Source organism: Ammodytes marinus (assembly GCF_949987685.1).
Source record: "Ammodytes marinus genome assembly, chromosome: 5".
Taxonomy (NCBI): Eukaryota; Metazoa; Chordata; class Actinopteri; order Uranoscopiformes; family Ammodytidae; genus Ammodytes; species Ammodytes marinus.
In genome coordinates, this window is record NC_137234.1 from 31,368,625 (window position 1) to 31,386,214 (window position 17,590).

Below are 17,590 nucleotides of genomic sequence, written 5' to 3' on the forward strand. Positions count from 1 at the left end.
TGCCCTCACACTTTCAACACACGGACATGCACTATATTGCTTCCTGATCATTTGAATCTCGCACGCCCGGCACGAGCTAGAAAACAGCTTCATGACAGCTGGCGTCGTAAAAATACTACCGCTTTTGTCCAAAGGGGCCGCCAACGTGCAATGTTACTCGTAGTGGCTTTAAAGGAGCTGTAAGCGGAATGGTTCTTTTAGCTAACTTCCTGTCAGTTACTGCAGTTAGCAGTCGCCTCGCTCGTCCCTATGTCACCACATTAATGCATTGCGGTCTTCAAGCAGCAAGTTATCTAGCATCATCTCAGATCCATAAGTGTGATAAAACCGGATAAAACATGATAAAAACCATCAAAACAGACATTGGGAAGGATTTTTACCTGCTCCGCCATTGTAGGCGCATACACATTCACTCATCTGTTGCTCTGGCGTGCACCGTCAGTGAGACCATGGAGTGTATATAGTATATATGAGTGAGACGAGTGACGGTTTGTAGCGTTCTCTCTCCTGATTGGATAAAAAGAAAAATCGGGATACTACAACATTTTAATTGGGCTATTACTGCTAATCAGAATGACTTGGAGACCTGTGATATGACGTCCGCACTCTGTTGAAGTGATTGCTGTAGGAATATGGAGTGATATAACGCATATATTAACACAAATAAACCGCTCACTTCACCTTTAAATGTCTTCAGTAGGTAAATCTGTTGCGCCTCTCTGTATTTGTTAAAACATTTCTAACTAGTGCTTCCATTTTGAGCCCATTCCAATCTGGTTTTAGGGCAGGTCATAGTACTGTCTCTGCTGTGACTTTGGTTGTAGACAACATTGTTGCAGCATTAGACAAGAAAAAGCACTGTGCAGCACTTTTTATTGATCTTTCAAAGGCCTTTGATACTGTTGACCACCTTTTACAGAGGCTTTATGACATTGGCTTTGATCAGTCTGCATGTAGCTGGTTTAGGGATTATCTCTCTGATAGACAGCAGTCAGTTAAACTGGGAAGATACCAATCTGAATTCTTAACTGTTACAAATGGTGTCCCACAGGGCTCAATTTTAGGTCCAGTTCTTTTCACAATTTATATAAATAACATTGTTTCATCGCTAAAAAACTGTCACGCCCATCTGTACGCTGACGACACAGTACTGTATTGCATTTCCGATTCGGTGCACCAATCTATTGAGAACCAACTAACTAACTATTGAGAACCTACAAAGCTCTTTTAATACTCTGCAGGACTGTCTAGTAGACCTCAGGCTTGTTCTTAATACAGACAAAACCAAATATATGTGTTTCTCCAGAGCAAGAACTACAAATTTGAATGATTTTAATGTTTTTACAAAGAATGGATTTTTAATTGAAAGAGTCACAGAGTACAAATATCTCGGCATCTAATTTCCATATAAAAAATCTTGTTTGTCGACTACGACAAAAAATTGGCTATTTTTATAGGAACAAAACCACCTTCCCTTTATTTAGTAGGAAAAGGATTATTGAGGCAGTTTTTATGTCTGTCCTTGATTACGGTGATGTGGTTTACCGGCATGCATCTCATTCATGTCTTAAACTCCTAGACTCTGTTTTTCACTCTGCTTTAAGGTTCATCACAGGAGATGCTTATGACACACACCATTGTCTTTTATATGAAAAGGTTGGGTGGTACTCCCTTAAAGAGAGACGTGATGCACATTGGCATATTTTTATTTACAAAGCCTTGACCGGGAAGCTTCCTCGTTATTTAACAGAAATGTTGCAAATTTCAGATGGGCTTTATCAGACCCGCTCCACTGACATGCTCATGCTTTATGTCCCACAAGCCCGGTCTGAGCTGGGAAAGACAGCTTTTAGCTTCAGTGCCCCCAACTCCTGGAACAACTTACAGCAACAAATTAAACTAAATACCTTCATATCCTTTAATCAATTTAAACAAACTATCTTAAATCTGCCAAACTCTACCTGTAACTGTTTTAATTAGGCTATATAGTACTTTCACCCATTTAATTTCATTTTAATTGATGCCACTCTTCACCACTATGTAAATGTTTCAATTGTTTTTTTGTTTTTTCTTCTCTTCACCTGTTGTTGTGCGTTTGATGTATTTGCATTGAATGTTGTATATGTATTGTTGTTTTTCCTTGGAGTTTGTTTGAACTCGACACCATTGAAAATGAGGGTCACCCCTCAATTGGTCTCTCGAGGATAAATAAAAGTTAAATGAAATGAAAATGAATTTGTGTCCGCTTGTTGTTGCGGAACAGGGGCGAGTGTGACGTTACATAGCCTACATTCTAAAAACATGCGACCATGGTAGCAGTAATGTAAACGTTAACATTATCCACGGCGGCCTGATGTCCCGTAAAAATCGCCAAAAAAAGGAACGGAAAAGGAAAAAGGAATCTAGCTAGTTATACGGTCCGCTGCTCAATCCAAAACCCCACACTTCATTTTCCAGAGTCTATGAGCGTACATCCACACTTTATTTCTGTCTACAGTAACGTGACTTCAGACACTGTGTGTGTGGCAGAGGGCTGCCCTCACAAAGAGACTCGCTCACACAGCCAACCAGTGATTTTGTCAGTTTGGTCCCAGTGATGTTGAGATTAAACGGCACATCACGGGGACAGTAAAGGACAGCCCTCTAACTGCAAGCCCAAGCACTTCTGCTCTCAATTCACCGGCCAGGTTAATTGTATAATAAAGCCCATAACAGGTTTGCATATTAAGAGCTGCCTAATATTCGTTTGAATATCTATTTATTTTTGTGATATTCGAATTATATTCGAATAACGAAGTTGGGAGTCAAAGCCCTAGTGTGTGTGTGTGTGTGTGTGCGCGCGCTGAAAACAAAATCCAGTGTAAATACACAGCCTATAGCTCTGTATATGAAATATATAAAACATTTTTTACAAGAAGTGATTTTGACAACACGTCTTTTCAGAATCGCTGACTCCACCTTTATGCATGTTTTAGCACATGGTCAATTCTGTTTAAGGCTCGCTCACTGAGAGAAGCTGTCCTCTACACATACACACTTAAAAGGTCAATATTTGATGGTAAACCTACTAAGCTTCACCAACCATAAGAGGACCGTGAGAAGCCTGTATTAGAGATCATTGCAGAATCACTGCCACGATAACTACCTTAAACTTTGGCATCTAGCCTTAGTTTTTAAAGGGCATACACTACCCACAGTAGACTGTTGTTACAAGTTTTAGTCATGAAACATCATTAATCCCATACAACATGTTGATGTGTGTACACCATCAACAGAACAAGCCCATTGGTTACCTCTCTCTACTTGGAATACAACACAGCACCCCCATAGTATATTTCCTAAACAGTGTTACTGCAGTGTGTCCTCTTAAGACAACATCCAAGATGACATTGCAATTATAATAGAAGTGATGCAACATTCTCTGCTATTTCACTCTAAGGGGCACTTTACACGGTGAAAACGTGAGTTTTCCCGTTTTTGGTTTAAAAAAAAAAAACCCGTTCAGACACAATTTATCTGACATCTTCACCCGTACACAAAGTTTTCAGAGGAAACGGGCCGAAATCGCTGAAGTAGCAGCCATGCCAAGCCAATAGTCAGCGGTGACACAGCCTAGTAGATAGCTCTTCCGGTACAATTTGATGCATAAAACCTTACTGTAACCGAAAATTAATGCCACTAACGTTCATAAAGCGGTTGGTGTAAGCTTGGGGTTACAAATATTGTAAAAGACAAGCTTATTTCACCGCATTGAACTCGGAAAAACAGCAGACTTGCTGATAGTGAAGGGGCTTCGTGAGCAGTATACCTTCCTGTTAGGCGTACTTCAGAATAAAAGTCAACTCACGTGTGTCCAGCGAAATGCTATGAATGTTTAGCCAGTGAAATGCTTTTACTGTGAAGCCGTAGCCTTAATGCTCCTTTTGTTGAACAGTAGCCTAACTTAACCGCTGCACGCTGATAGTGTTTTTTTAATGTAGAGAGAGCCGTGTCCCTGGCATATAGAAGTGACACACGTTTATTTAGCTAGAAAAACAGGCAGAGCACAACTCTTTCCCTATTTGCTTGTAGGAGCGATTGGTGGCACGATAACAAATTCATCAGCAACAGCACAACGTCCATGAGCACAATGAATACAGCTCGGTGATCCGCCATTGTTGTTGTTGTTTTCCAACTGGCGCACATGGACCTACAAAGACGGCGCATGCCTATTTATATCCAAACGCAATGCGCATGTGTGAGGGCGGAGCCGTGACGTCAGCGTTATCAGGGGAAATGGTATCGGTGTTTACAGGAAACCAAAACCGTTAAGTTTTCCAAAAAATCCTCCCTCGGAGGTGATCTCAAAAATCTGCGGTTCATGCCTGCGTTTGCGTTTGCGTTTGCTGTTTTCCTGTAAATGATATAGTGCAACCGCAGAAATTTTTCTGCGTATGCACCGTTTTGCGTGGCCGTGTAAAGTGCCCCTAAGCTTAAGATCAACAACTGCAAGGTTTACATGCACACAGTGGTCAAATAATATGATAGCTGCAGCAATGTCAGCGAGGTGGGGCCTATGTAAACGTTAGACTCATTATGTAAAACAGGTGTGCTCATAGAGTACGCATCCTCGTAGAAAGATTAGAAAAGAAACATTTCTCATGCACATGATGGCTTAAACCAATTTCAGTAGACACACATGGAACCAAACGACCAAAGAGGCTGCTGCACTGAGAAGGCACTTTACTCCAACCCTTGTAAAATTTCACCTGTCTGCAACAAAACACCTAAAATACCTCCCCTCTGGTTCAAGCTGCACTATTAGGCAGGCTGTTTTGTTTAAAACATCAGCAGTTTTAACACAATGCAGTGTTTTCCATTCATTAAATAGAGAGAGGATCCTTTTGACCTCAGAAAGTGTTTCATATGTATTGGACACTGATGTGGGTGCAATCTTCTGGATTGTACTTAGAAGTGTTTTTCACCTGATGAAAAATAATAAACATAAGGGGTGTTCTACAACAATGTGGTCTGATAGGTTCATAAAACAATACTCGGGTAGCAATGTACCCATATAAAAAATTATAGATTAGGAAAGACTCTCTTGTGCACCCCAGTATAACCCCTTGTAGAGTACATATCATGTTCATTTGTGATAATTCTGAAGTCCTTGTCCTTTGCTGCATATCTTTCCCTCTGTGCCTGTACAAAAAAAAAGTGGAAGTGATGTCTGTGTAACCATATTAAAAGGAATGATAACAGCAAGCAATCAAGTTTTTGTAAACCCACATAAACACAGCGTAATTGGATTATTGAGCGCCTGTAAAACGTAGCCACTGTTGGGCTAATGGAACAGCAAAGTAACGCAGTCGAAAATTAGATCCATTTTGACGCGGTCCCTTTGTCAAAATGACTGAATATCTCCTCAATCCACTACCTGTCCATACTGTGTACTTGAAACAAAATCCAGTGTTAATACACAGCCTCAGCTCTGTAAGCAACAGGCATGTTGCAAACTACGGTGGGCCCCCTTTGTTTACATGCAAGTCTACAAAGCCTAGGCTGTGTATTAACACCAGATTATTTTTCAGCGCGCACACAAAGAACGGACAGGTAAGCACTGATTTTGAAAACAAGCGTTCTCCAGAATCGCAGACTCCATCTTTAAGTTTTTAGGGACTTCATAGTGAACAAACACAACCATCAGTGTAAGCCGCCCAAGTGCATCTTCGGCCAGTAGCAACTTGCCTCAGACAAAACATAAACACATACATTCACACGCCACAAAAAGGCCTGCGCACATACAGATAACAGATAGAAAGTGGATACAATACGCAAATATTCAGAGGCCCTGAAGAGGCCACTGATCGCAAACTAAACTAAAGAACAGTGAAAAGAAATAACACAAGCAGCAAGGGAGGAAGGCTAGCAGCAAACAAGTGGGGGGAAAAATAAAGATGACAAAACAAAGGATATGGAAGGAGACGCAGACAGTGGAAAGACGGGCAGAGCACGAGTAGAGGGGGAGATAGAAACACAAGCCGGGCAGAAACACAAACATGCCATTCTTTGTTCTCAACTCATGGCCCACTCTTTTCTCAGTCACACACACACACACACACACACACACACTGCACAATGCACACAGGCACGCTTGCTTCCAGCAGATTTCTGAACCAAGCCCCCCAAACATTGTGCCACACAACATTCAGTCCCTTCACTTTAGTTAGCCAAGCTCCCCAAAGCACACAAAGTACCAATTCATCAACACACACACACACCTACATCTGGACCAAACACAAGAATCTACAACATTTTACAACAGCTTGGCTGCAGGACTAGGACAGCTGTTCATAACACAATATGGTGATGAGGAGAAAGGGTACTGTGAATGTTTCCAGAAGTATAAGCATGCTTTTATGTGCAATATCTTTGAAATGCTGCTTCACCTTTGGTCCTGTGCAATGTGTTTCTTGCGGCTACACACGAGAAGAGTCTGAACAAGGAGTTCCAGGGCGGAGCCTGCAGCGCTATGCAAGCCGGCTTGGATTTCACTTGGAGCACAGACATAGGGGTAGAGCTTTCACACAGCAGCCCCGACACTCACATACTTCTCAAGCCTTTTCCATGGAAACCACACACTGTTGCTGCAGCTGCCCCAAAACACACCACAAAACATGGTATCACATTTCTTCCTCCTGGCCCCCCATTTAGGGAGCAGCATATGCTCAAGAGGGGTCTGTAGCCAAAGAATAAGAACAGTGTGTCCAGACAAGGGCAGTCAAGAGATGCTTAATAGCTGGAAAGAATAACAGCACATGAGTGAATGGGACAAGAGTAGGACAGTATGGTGCTATGTCTGTGTCTTTTGGAATCTAGCAAATGACAAAGTATCAAGTTTGAAACCCTATGAGTCACTGGAACATCAAGCACACATGTATCCCTCAGAGTTGCCTATCAGGCCAAACTGAGCACAGGTAGGCTACTTGGTGCAAATGCTAACAAACAAACTTGCTAAATTTGCTTTCTGTTACAGAGTGAAAGCCTTGTCAATGTAGCCAACATAGAGTGTGGTCAATCTGCCACTCCCTGGTTTGCTGCTCCCAGTCTGCCACAGGGAACTAAAGGCAGAATGAGACAGTTCAGCCCATTCACTGTAGATTCTCTCCATCTCCGGATAATGGTCCACCTTTGTTTAGTGTGAATATCCCACGTTCAATAGCATTTCCCAAAGTTGCAATTCGCATGGCTTATTAAGAACGTTTCTATGAAGGAAAAACAGTATTGTAGGGTTTAGGAGAGTTGCTGGAAGAATAATCCTCAGCTGTAGCTTGTCTCTTGTTTGCCTGGTGGAGGAGCAGAGGGCTGGAGCTCTTTGGAAGAGAGGAAAAGAAGTGACAAAGTCTCCCTCCCTCCGACTCCTTTCTCCTCTTGCGTTTTACTTTTCCCCAGTCATGTTCTCTGTCCCCTGGAGTGTGCTAGCTGCTAGGTGTCCCTGCTGCTGATGGGCGGTGTTTGAGAGTAGAGCTAAGCTAAGCCGGCGTCCAATGTCAGTGTGAACAGAGCATGCTCACTCCCTCACACCCTTCCCCTTTCCCCTCCCTTGGCAGTGAACTACCCCAACACATAAACCCTTCCTTCTCCAACCACACGTCACTTCACTCTCACGCCAGACTTTGGCGCGATTCGGACAAATTTGCCCCGGCTGCACTTCATCTTTCATGTCAGGACTGCCTGCATTTTCCACCCTTTCTCTCTAGCATGCTTACATAGTTTGCCTTCTGGCTCTTGAATGGACACCCTCTCTTTCTCACTCTCCCACTTGTGTTTCTCGTCTCTCTGCCCCCTCCCTCCCTCTCTGTGCAGGTCTCAGATTTCAGCCTTGTCTGGCTACAGGCTGTACCAGCAGCTGCCCTCAATGACACCATACCTCACTTTTTCGCCGCCCTTTTCCTTTCTTTTTTTTTTCTATCCCTCTAACCCACTTCCCCCTTCGCCACAATGTAATAAGCCTATGTATCATATTCAGTAAAAGCCCAAAAGCCACAATGTGCAGTATAAAGCTGTGCTACGTAACTATGTAGGAGGAATTTGTGGTCTCTTTATTGACTGCTCTGCCATGTCTAAATACTTAGCTGAAAAGTTATCCAAAGCGTGTGTTTTTGTTTTGGTCGCTAGTAATACATTTCCGATTTCATGTCACTTCCTGAGGGCCCGTGTGATTCTGGCACGGAAGTAAGGGGCAAACAGTAGACACTCAATAGAGTATTTAGAAAAGAAGTCTAGTCTAGCCACAGTTAAATTTAAGTGGAATGGTTATTGTGGACAAAATGCCAGTGAAAAACATGCAGCCTGCAGGACCATTTGATTATTACTGTAAACTTCAAATCAGTCTACCCAATTAAAATGTTCCCACTTTTTAACATGCCAACTCTCCCGTACACACTTATGCTCCCCATCTTCTCTATACAGTGCTCTAGACTGGCACTGGCAAGCACACGATTTGGCACCGTCTCCTCTTGTCTGTCTTCATTATTTAAAAAAAAAAAAAAAAAACGTAATCGATCGTTTCATGTTGATGCTCAGAGACGCACAAGTAGCGCATGTAGGAGGCGTCGCACATTTACGAGCTGAGGAAATTCCACAGAACGTAAGGGCGCAGTGGGGCAGAGAACGATTGCGCCAGTGAATAAACAAGGGGGGGGGACTACTTTTATCCCCATTTTGTTGAACGTGGTACCTTACCAAAACAATAATGGTCATGCGCTTGCACCAGGGCCACTAGATAAAAAAAACATTTACTGGCACACTCCCAGAAAACAGTGGCTGTCTAAAGCCCTGCTACACACACACACACACACACACACACACACCTGAGCCAGCCAGAAAAAGAAACCCAAGCGAAACCAAAATAAGCCTGTGAGCCAGAATCTGTCCCGTGAGCAAGGGAGAAAGTGATACAGAGAAAGAAGAGACGTTGGCCCTGTTCACACAAAGCACAACACTGCATTCAGGGTGATTCAAGTACAAACACAAAGATAAACATCAGAATATGAATAACATTTAAAAAAGGTCTGACATCACTGCTCTCAGCTGATACATCATTATAGGGCTGTAACCAATCATTATTTATTTATTTATTATTCTTTCGGACAATTCCACACAATACACAATTTTCTCTTGCAAATATTCATACATCATACTTTGTGTTGTCCGAAGGGAGACGGAAGAAGCCAAAGGCTTATCAGGTCCCGCCCCCATAAAATCAGTAATGATTCATCCGTCAATTAATCGACATACCTACATGCCAAATACTTCAAAATGATTGTTACAGCGCGATGTGCTCTTACAGTAAAAAGCAGAACATCTCACATTGAAGAAACCGAAACATATTGACTCTTTTTGATTCATTATCCAAAAAGTTAATTTTCTGCCCATCAAACTTAAAGGAATACTTCACCCATACAGAACCAGCGTTCTATCATTATTAAATAACTATTATAGTATAATGAATGAGGTTTTTCTTTCCTCAGTCTTCCCTTAGCCCAGCTGTCCTGTTAATCCTAACCCTTACTGTGATGTCACAAGAAGGAAACTGTAGGGTTAGACAGTGAGACCATAAAACACTCTTTCTGCCTTTTTCTCAGGCTAAAATGATCCGATTTCATATTTTTTTGCACATTTACCAAATAGGATCTCCGAGTTCAATACACCTTCATATTCCAACCGGTGAAGTAGGCCTTTAACGATTCATCGACTACACCTTTCAGCCATCACCACATTCCATTTCATCTGTCCCTTCCTCTTGCGGAGAATGCCTTCATGACAGTCTACTACGGCATGCGGCTCATAGCAGAGAGAGTCTGGAGCAGGAGAAGGGGCTGCAGCTGGACTCTGGCTAAACTAGCAGCCTGAGACCACCTTTAGATTGCTTCAGCTGAAAGACATGGCAGGAGGCACACGGCTGTACCCCCCTCTGCAGTATTCTCTTCCCCCATCGTTACACTACATCTGTTCACATTAGCAACAGACAATATGAACGTAATGCAGTCACAAATTCAGCAGCACGAATAGAAGAAAAAAAAACCAATGGGGCACAAAGAGAGCCCTTCTGTGACTCACATAGACACTGAGCTATAAAACAGCACTGGTGACACTAGCCCAATGCCAAAAAGTGTGTTATTAAAGGGGCAGGGAGGCACATACAACAATGAGCCATCTGGACCAAGCAGCAGTTCCCCACCAGAGACACTTCATCACCTTACAGCCAGGGGTTTATAAAGAGAGAGGAAAAAGACATTATTTAGATCTTAAAACACACGTTGGCAATGCAAATGTCTGAAATGAGTCAGGCCAATGAAGCATCATTAAATTGAAATAAAGGGAGTAAGATTAAAAAGGCGGAATCAGCAATTCTGGAGAATGCTCGTCAGCAAAATCAGTGAATAACTCCTCACCATATGCTACCTGCATTTACTGTATGAGAGGGAGCTGACAAATCGAGTGTTAATATACAGCCTAGGCTCTGTAAACGGTGCTGGGCAATTATTTACTAAGCGACTAATATTTCTGGTGGGAGCGGACGTTTCAACGTTTAACACCGACTAGCCCTGTGCATCCCTATTACATACCATTTGTTGACATACCATTTTACAGAGCCTACGCTGTTTATCAACACCAGCGCCTTTTTTTTGTCAGCGAACACACAGTACGGACAGGGACAGCGGATTGTGAGGAGATATTCCCCGATTATGAAAAAAAGTGATTTGGACAACAGGTGTTCTCCAGAATGCCACCTTTAACAACAAGAACAACGAGTTGGAGATGAAAAAAGCACAAGGAAACCACTTCCATATGAAATGACTCCCATTTACAATCCAGTTTATCTGTACTAATCCGATACGAGTCCCTGAACCAAGGCCAAAAGAAGTGTTTACTGTTCAAAAAGTACATTTATCGATTACACTAAGTCCCCATTTGCAAACTATAATAGCACATAATCCAGCTGAGATATGCCCTTTAAGAATCCTCTGAAAGATCTTATTATCACACTTATTATCACATACCGAATACATCATCCGGCTCCTCAGAAGTATGCTGAATTTGTTTCCGATTTCAAGTCAGACTTAGTACACAGAAGACCACTGTTTAATGTGTTTGGGATTTAGATGTAGTTGCCCTTTTGGTCAAGGTCTAGCTGTGTGTTTATCAAGTACTGTAATGTTAAGCTAAGAGGTCCTTTATCAGGTAAAAGGGCTCCTGAGTAGGCTTGTTCTTATAAATAATTTGCAGCCATCCTGCTGGCATTTAGAGATGTTGTTTCTAGTGGAGCGGATCAGCCCTGGAGCAGATCTGTTAACCAGTGGTTTGACAAGCGATTAAAGCCTTCATTTACCACACAGTTTGCCTAACATGTCGATTCCCAAATCTGACACCCCGCATCTCCTCACCAAACCTTTGCTCTGCGCCTCATATAAGTAGACCTAGAATTATTTGAATTGTGATATTATAAATAGCCCATAATGTTAAATGGAACAATCTGTGATGTCGCTGTATTCAGAGATGACACCGTCAGCCACACGCCAAGCATCAACACAAAAAAACTTTTTTAAAGAGATTTGTTTGAGCAGAGGGATATATGTTGATGTTCACACACTTTTCCATATGTTTAATTTTATAAAAGAGGGAGAACCATGTATTCAAACTACATAGTAGGACTCAAGGGTGTCCTTATAGCATGGGGAATGTGTCAAGCAGAAAGCCCGGGCCCCAGATGAAATAAAAACAACAAAACATTTCCGTTAGGGGGTACTGTTGTAATTCATTGTACTCACCTCTTTCCCACAGCAGGAAAAACAACTGTGCATCTTAGCAGCTTGTTACCATGGAGAATGCACCTAAACACCCCCCCCCCCACCCCTCACACACACACACACACACACACACACACACACAGATACAAAGAGCCTAGAAAGCAAGCAGGGACTCCCTCTGGCATTAGTAAGAGATCTAGAATGACCTCAGCGTTACAGAGCCAGTGAGTCACTGTCTCTCTCTCACACACGCCTGTCCTGCACTAGGAGCAGCTGTCAGACTGTGAGGAGGAGCTGGATACACTTGACATGTGCTGCGTGTGTTGTGCCTCTAGGACAGTAAAAAAAAGGAAAGGTGCGTTGACGAGCGAGGTCATAGACACATGCACACCATATACAATTAAATATTGCCTGAGAGCACCTTTAGTGTTGCACAGTAGGAGGGGGTATTGTGTTGGCTGCAACAGTCCCATTCATTATGTCCTGTCCACAAGGGGAAACATCACTGAGGGTTGGGGCTCCTCTCCTGCTCCGAACATCACAGAATCACTTGGTCATATCATCAATACAAATGATTGAGAAATGATCTTGCTATTTTATAAAAAGCCAAAGTGACAAGCATGTGTACATAAAAACCTCTAGGTATGAGTCCAATCTGACTGGTCCCCTCTCCATGTCAACAGCCACATGAGCCACAAAACAAGATATCCAAACAGATATGAAATACTTAACCTATAGATACGGTCCTGTGTTTGTCAAGTAACGTTAAGGACAGGGCTGTAGACTAACTTCTTCAGCACTGGTGCTACTGACTTTCCCAGTTGGTCGCACATCACGACACGTACACACATGATTTGGTTCCATAGGTTGCAAAGGAAGGAAGGAGCCGGTACAATCACGTATTTTCTTTGTGACTTCTTAATGCACAAAAAAATGTGTTAGTATATACAGTAATATACAGCTGAACAACTATTTTAAGGAGCCTCAGATAAATATATATGGCAGAGAAATAAGGCATAAACTGAAGTAAATAAGTTTGATGCTCCAGGCATGGACACCATCAATGCAATCACATGACACTGCAACCTTAACGTGTCACATCTTTCTCGCTGCCATATGAGCCAGATCGGTGGAAGAACTTATCTCTGAGGAGAAGACCACGATACAGAGTAGAAAACACAATTTATAATCTCTAATGCTTCACAGAAAGTCCACATGACAAAAGCAACAGCCTACAGCTGGAGAGCAGTGTTTCCCCCAGCGCTTTATAGCTAAGGCGGCCGCCTTAGCAACGCCAGCCTCCCGCCTTGACTACCAACCGACCCCAAAAAAAATAAAAAATTATTTAATTATTATTATTTTTTTTTGTGCTGCACAATCAATGTACTAGCAAGCGCGATGTGTGTGTTGTGCATGGTCAAAACTGCGCGAAAGGCCGCGATTTGCGGTAAAAAGCATGTGTCTCCAAGCGTTTCTCTATCAGCTGCTCTGTGTCTGCGGCTTTGCGCGCGCGACCGTACCGCGCGCGACCACGGCATGCACGCGGGAGAGTTAAACGAGCAGAAGCAAACCGAGATTTAACTGGTGGCGATAATAAACGCAGTGCAGTTCTATGGGGATATTTAGCTGAACAGAAAGAAGTGCTCTGCAAAGCTAGAATAGTTCAAGACTCCACATCACTTTGGCAACACAACTTATCAGCGCAGAGAAAAGTTTGAAGAAGGCATGAGAGTGATGGCCCAGGCAAGTTTCAGTAAGTGTTTACAGAAGTGCCAAACTAGGCCTACTGTCTTTGAAATGTATTAAGTCATTTTAAGGGGAAAACACATTGTATTTATTATTTAAAGTTATTTTTAAAACAGCATGCGAGTGTGGGCCAAGAAGATTTATTTTCTGAATTTTCAATGCTGCTTTATTTTTATGTTTTAAATTGGGAAATACATGTTCCAAAACGACCTCTGTATTTAAAAATAAATCAAGCAAGAAGGCTTAAAATAACCATTAATCGCACAACAGCCCCCATCCAAAAAGGAACTTTAAAAAGTTGTATTTGCACTTTGATGTGCATACACATGTTAAGTGTATGGTCCATTATTTATATTTAGTGTGTCTGTATAGTATTGCACCAAAACAGTAGAAGTTTTCTTTAATTGTGCTTTGTACTGTCTGTACGTTTACACATAATTTGTACCTGCACATAGCAAACAAAATTGCCAACTGTAAAGTCAGTCTGTTTTATTTTTGTATTCAAATAAACAGTTGCTTATTTCTTTACGGCGCATTGGCATCTTTGAGCAAAACACCCCTAAAATTTTCGCCGCGCCTACCCCAACACGGGGCATTGACCACCTTGACTAAGAAATTTTCTGGGGGAAACACTGGAGAGCATTCCACTGGTGGACCTGTCATTTCCTCTGTGTAAGGGAAATTCAAAATATCTCCTCACAATCCACTACCTGTCTGTACTGTGTGCATGCTGAAAATAAATCCGGTGTTAATACGCAGCCTAGTCTCTGTAAACAGTTATGTAAACAAAGGGGGCCCACCGTAGCTAGCCCAGGATTTGCATTTACTTTTTTTTCACATTACTCGCGCGTAGCGGGATCGTGAGGACGTATTCAATTATTTTGACAAATGTGATTTTGAACATGAGCTCCAGAATCACCGACTCCACCTTTAGTTAGAGCTGCAATAATTTATGGATTTGTAACCGACAGAAAATGTTTCTCATAATCAAATAACTGTTAAATTCTTTGTTTTAGCATCTTTCCAAAAATAGGATAGTAAAAATATGAGCTTCTTTGGCTTTGGGAGTGTTGGTTAAGTCATAACAAGCAATCTGAAGGGGGGGTCATCATCTCAGGCTCTAGAAAATTGCAGAACATTTCTCGCCATTTTCTGATATTTTATGGACCGATTTTAAAAAAAGAAAATCCCCGGCAGCTTAATTGATGATTGGTGGCCTATTAGCCGCCGTTAAATCATCTACACATTTCCCATATCGCTAAAAAGAAACTTTTTCCATCCAAAATATGAAAAACATAACTTTGCTTTTAACATTTTCTCGTACTCAAAGAGTGTGAGGATTTCATGAGGATGAGTCTTTACTATCAATGACATACATCCCTGTCATCTTGGCATCTGTCAACATCTGTCCACACATGAAAAATCACTCCACTGCCTACATTAACCAATGACTAAGTCTCTGTGAAAGCTCAGGGAAGCAGGGTCAACACAAGTTTATCTCTACAGCTGTATTGCAGCCATCCCATCGCGGTACTGAGCACAGGCAAGCAACAAACAACACATGAAGTCAATTTTTTTGTTTGTGTGTATTTTATAGCTAATCAGATCTCATCTTAACACTGTGAGGGTGTACACACCCTGACTCACCTGTTTGGCCTGTGTACAGCATCAAGAGGTCTAACCAGTCAGAACAACATAATGTTCATAAGGGTGTAGAAGACCTTTAAGAGAAAGAGGTTCCACTAGGATCATGAGGGTAAGCTGCAGTAACATCTCATACTTGGTTGCATGGATGATGTCGGGATGTGAATACTCTACGCGTGCTCTCTAGAACAGTGTTTTAAAGTTAATTCCTCTGGAGTCAGAGTCACCATCACTGATTTTCATTGTTGTCTTTAATCCAGGGTTTATTCACAACTGGGATTAATGCAATTCATTGAAATAAACCACCTAGCACAAGAAAAGTCGTCAACAAGATTTGTCAAAAACAAAATCAGCTGGTCACATTGCTTTTGTAATCAAAGCGTAAAGATATATTTTGCTTTCAGTGGCAGGCTGAACTAAGAGTCGAATGACTATTTACGTCCATTTAAAATATTCATAATAGATGTTTCTGCCCTTTTTTCAACAAGGGACTACTACGCAAGTCATTATCAAATGCATATTAATCAAAGCCATTTAAAGCACAAGTTGAGCATCTTAAGTAGAACCAGTTCTTCATCTATGGTTTGACAATGTAGTCAAATATTGAATGAATATCCACATCACAGACTGACTCAGGAGGGTCTCCCACAGGACATTGGTGGACAGAGTTTACAACCTTAATACAGTGAACCTCCACTTTAAACCCAGATGCCCCTTTTCCTGACAAACTGCTTTGTTGTTAGGCACTGCACAGCGTATGTGTGATTGTGTAATATGCTAGGTTTACCAACAGTGCATTTTCTTCTGATGAGATGCAGTCAGTCAGAGCACTGAAATGACATACCTGACAAATGATGACCCACTATAGGCTACTCACAGCTGCACTTCCCAAGTTCTCTAGCATATCTTGCCCTTGTGTTGCTTACCTATGCGCAGTCTCCTTTGGCTTTAGAATACACAATCACTTTTCATTTTGTACAGCACATAAATGCTCAAGAGGCTCCCTTACTTGACTTAGGTAATTCAATCAGAATATCCCACTCTGTACAGTAAGAGTTTAGTTTCTGACAGCATCGCTCATAACAAATCGACAGGTGTAATAGCTGTCCATCTGCTACAGTGGCACTGCACGCACAGGTGGATAAAGCCGGTCAGGGGGCAACAACTACTATAAGCTGTCATTCCCTCGTTCTCCCCTTTAAGACAGGTCACAGACACACACACACACACACTATCACGGCGGGTCACTGACAGCATCCACACACTGTCGATACTTCAGGTCAACATTAGTCATCATCACTCCCTCTACAGCCGTCACTAAACCAGGTTATGCCGGTAACGCTCGCACACAAAACAATGCTATGGTGGGTTTCTGTTGACCACAACTAACCTGCTCTGGAAGCAAAATGGCCTTGTCCGGCAGGACAGACGACGGCGAAGCCTAGCTAGCATCAACTGTTACAGACATACAAGGCCCCGTCTTTACGTAAAGCAGAACCCCCAAGCATAGTAGCTAGCTGAATCGGTGACTTGTTAGCCTAGCAAGTGTGTGAACAAGCTTCTAAACCGACTGCTTCACGTTTTTTCACGGCCAGTTCAGTGGACTTTAATAACCATCATAGCTCACCAGGCATGCCATTCAATTGCACACCGCACACAAGTTTGCATTTTGTAACGTCGAAACAAACAAGCTAACGACGCGGCTAGCCAGCTTTTTGCCTAGCACAGCTAGCTTGCAGCCAGCATTAGCATCGCGCTAACCAAGGAAGCTAACGTCTGCTACAGCGGGGCTGTTGTTTTTCCCCCCCGACACACACTACCCTCGAAAATCCCATGTTTTACTAGCTATGGCCCACCCGCTTACCTCGGGCGAAATATCCGTCAGCTCCCCGTAGAACAAAGGGTGAATGTATGGCGAGGTGTAAGGTACCAGACCCCTCGTTATCGTGTTTCATTCGTTAGAACGATGTACACATTCGCATTGCTCCTGTGGCAGAGACGAGACGCCAGGCGTTAAGTACCAGCCGCTCCGGAGCGCGCACAGTTGTTGAAGTTTGCCGCGGGAGCGCGCTCCGCACGAATCGCATATTTTACAAAGTGAAACTAATTTACTAAATCATTCCAAAATAAATAAATGCATAAATATATATCTTACTTTTAATTTCCTTCTTGATGTTTTAATGTAGGCTATTTAATTTAAAAACAATTCAATAGATTCAGGAATAACCCCATCCTTCCTGACATAGGCTACACTTAGGCCTATAGCCTACACGCACGCACACCTGCACTGTCCAGGTTTGTAGTCATCTTTCACTTCTCCAATTCATAGTGAGGCCGACTTTCATCATACTTGAAAATGATCTTGCCTCTGTCTGTGCTGCATTGCAAGTAAAAGAAAAGCTCTGCGT

General features: G+C 42.4%; 1 protein-coding gene across 2 annotated transcripts in view; it reads right to left on the minus strand.

Moving 5' to 3' along the window:
* siah1 (siah E3 ubiquitin protein ligase 1) overlaps positions 1-17,186 on the minus strand; it is a 28,620-nt gene extending 11,434 nt beyond the window's left edge. Inside the window, exon 1 of one of the 2 annotated variants that reach the window (XM_080028126.1) lies at positions 17,047-17,186. In XM_080028126.1, coding sequence (XP_079884252.1) covers positions 17,047-17,137 — 91 coding nt within the window. In that variant the 5' untranslated portion in view covers positions 17,138-17,186. Of the gene's footprint in view, positions 1-6,428; positions 7,431-17,046 lie in introns of those variants that run through there. The other variant, XM_080028125.1, reaches the window with a different exon arrangement.
* Positions 17,187-17,590: the final 404 nt, after the last annotated feature.